The sequence below is a fragment of the Bison bison genome, unplaced genomic scaffold (assembly GCF_000754665.1).
Source record: "Bison bison bison isolate TAMUID 2011002044 unplaced genomic scaffold, Bison_UMD1.0 scf7180017845984, whole genome shotgun sequence".
NCBI classification, from domain to species: Eukaryota; Metazoa; Chordata; class Mammalia; order Artiodactyla; family Bovidae; genus Bison; species Bison bison.
The window spans coordinates 20,251-21,116 of NW_011476557.1; the positions used below are offsets into that span (position 1 = coordinate 20,251).

The 866-nt window shown below is 70.6% G+C and overlaps 1 protein-coding gene across 1 annotated transcript in view; it reads left to right on the forward strand.

Moving 5' to 3' along the window:
• Positions 1–866, forward strand: part of RABL6 (RAB, member RAS oncogene family-like 6) — a gene marked incomplete at its 3' end in the record, with an annotated part of 13,401 nt that overhangs the window by 7,286 nt on the left and 5,249 nt on the right. The window contains exons 4-5 of the mRNA XM_010838101.1: positions 8–256; positions 726–831. Of these exons, the coding sequence (XP_010836403.1) occupies positions 8–256; positions 726–831 (355 nt within the window). The remainder of the gene's footprint in view (positions 1–7; positions 257–725; positions 832–866) is intronic.

An 866-nucleotide genomic window follows, 5' to 3' on the forward strand; every position in this document is an offset into this window, starting at 1 on the left:
TGCCCGTCGGGGTGGCTTGCAGGGTACGTGGCGTGCACCCTGGGGGTCCTCTGACGCCGCGCCCACGCCCTTGGGTGGAGGCTCAGGCAGGCCTCTCCCCCCATGTGCCCCCGAGGACCTTCAACTACATCCTGCGGGAGCTGCCTAAAGTGCCGACACACGTGCCTGTGTGCGTGCTGGGGAACTACCGCGACATGGGCGAGCACCGCGTCATCCTGCCCGACGACGTGCGCGACGTCCTCGACCACCTGGACAGGTGGGCCCACGGCTGCCCCCAGGCACGCCCGACCCCCCCACCGGGACGCTCCTGTCCCCCTGGATCGGCCTGCTGCACTGCCCCTGCCCGAGCCCTGGCCACCCCCCCAGCTGCAGGCCCCGGGCCCTCCTGGAGACTGACTCGGGCAGGGTCACGGCTGAGCACCCCCAGTGTGCGGCGGGGATGTCAGCCCCGTCCCTGGGCCAGCATGGGTGGGGTGCACGGTGAGGCCGTGCAGGGGCAGATGGCCCCAGCTGCCTGGTCTTGGTGTCCACCAGAGGGCGCCCTGCCGAGCAGAGCCACCTGAACCTCGTGTCTCCACCTGGGACGGTGGGCCTGTTACCCACTGGCCGACCCAGGGCCCGGGGGCACTGCCCCCAGGACGGCCTAGCCCGGGTGCATCCTCGGCCCAGTGCGCCCCGCTGCCCCGGCCGCCTCAGGCTCTCCGACTCTGCTCTCCTGCGAACAGGCCCCCGGGATCCTCTTATTTCCGCTACGCTGAGTCCTCCATGAAGAACAGCTTCGGCCTCAAGTACCTGCACAGGTTCTTCAACATCCCCTTCCTGCAGCTTCAGGTGAGCACTGCCGGCAGGGGCGGGGCTCGCAGCCC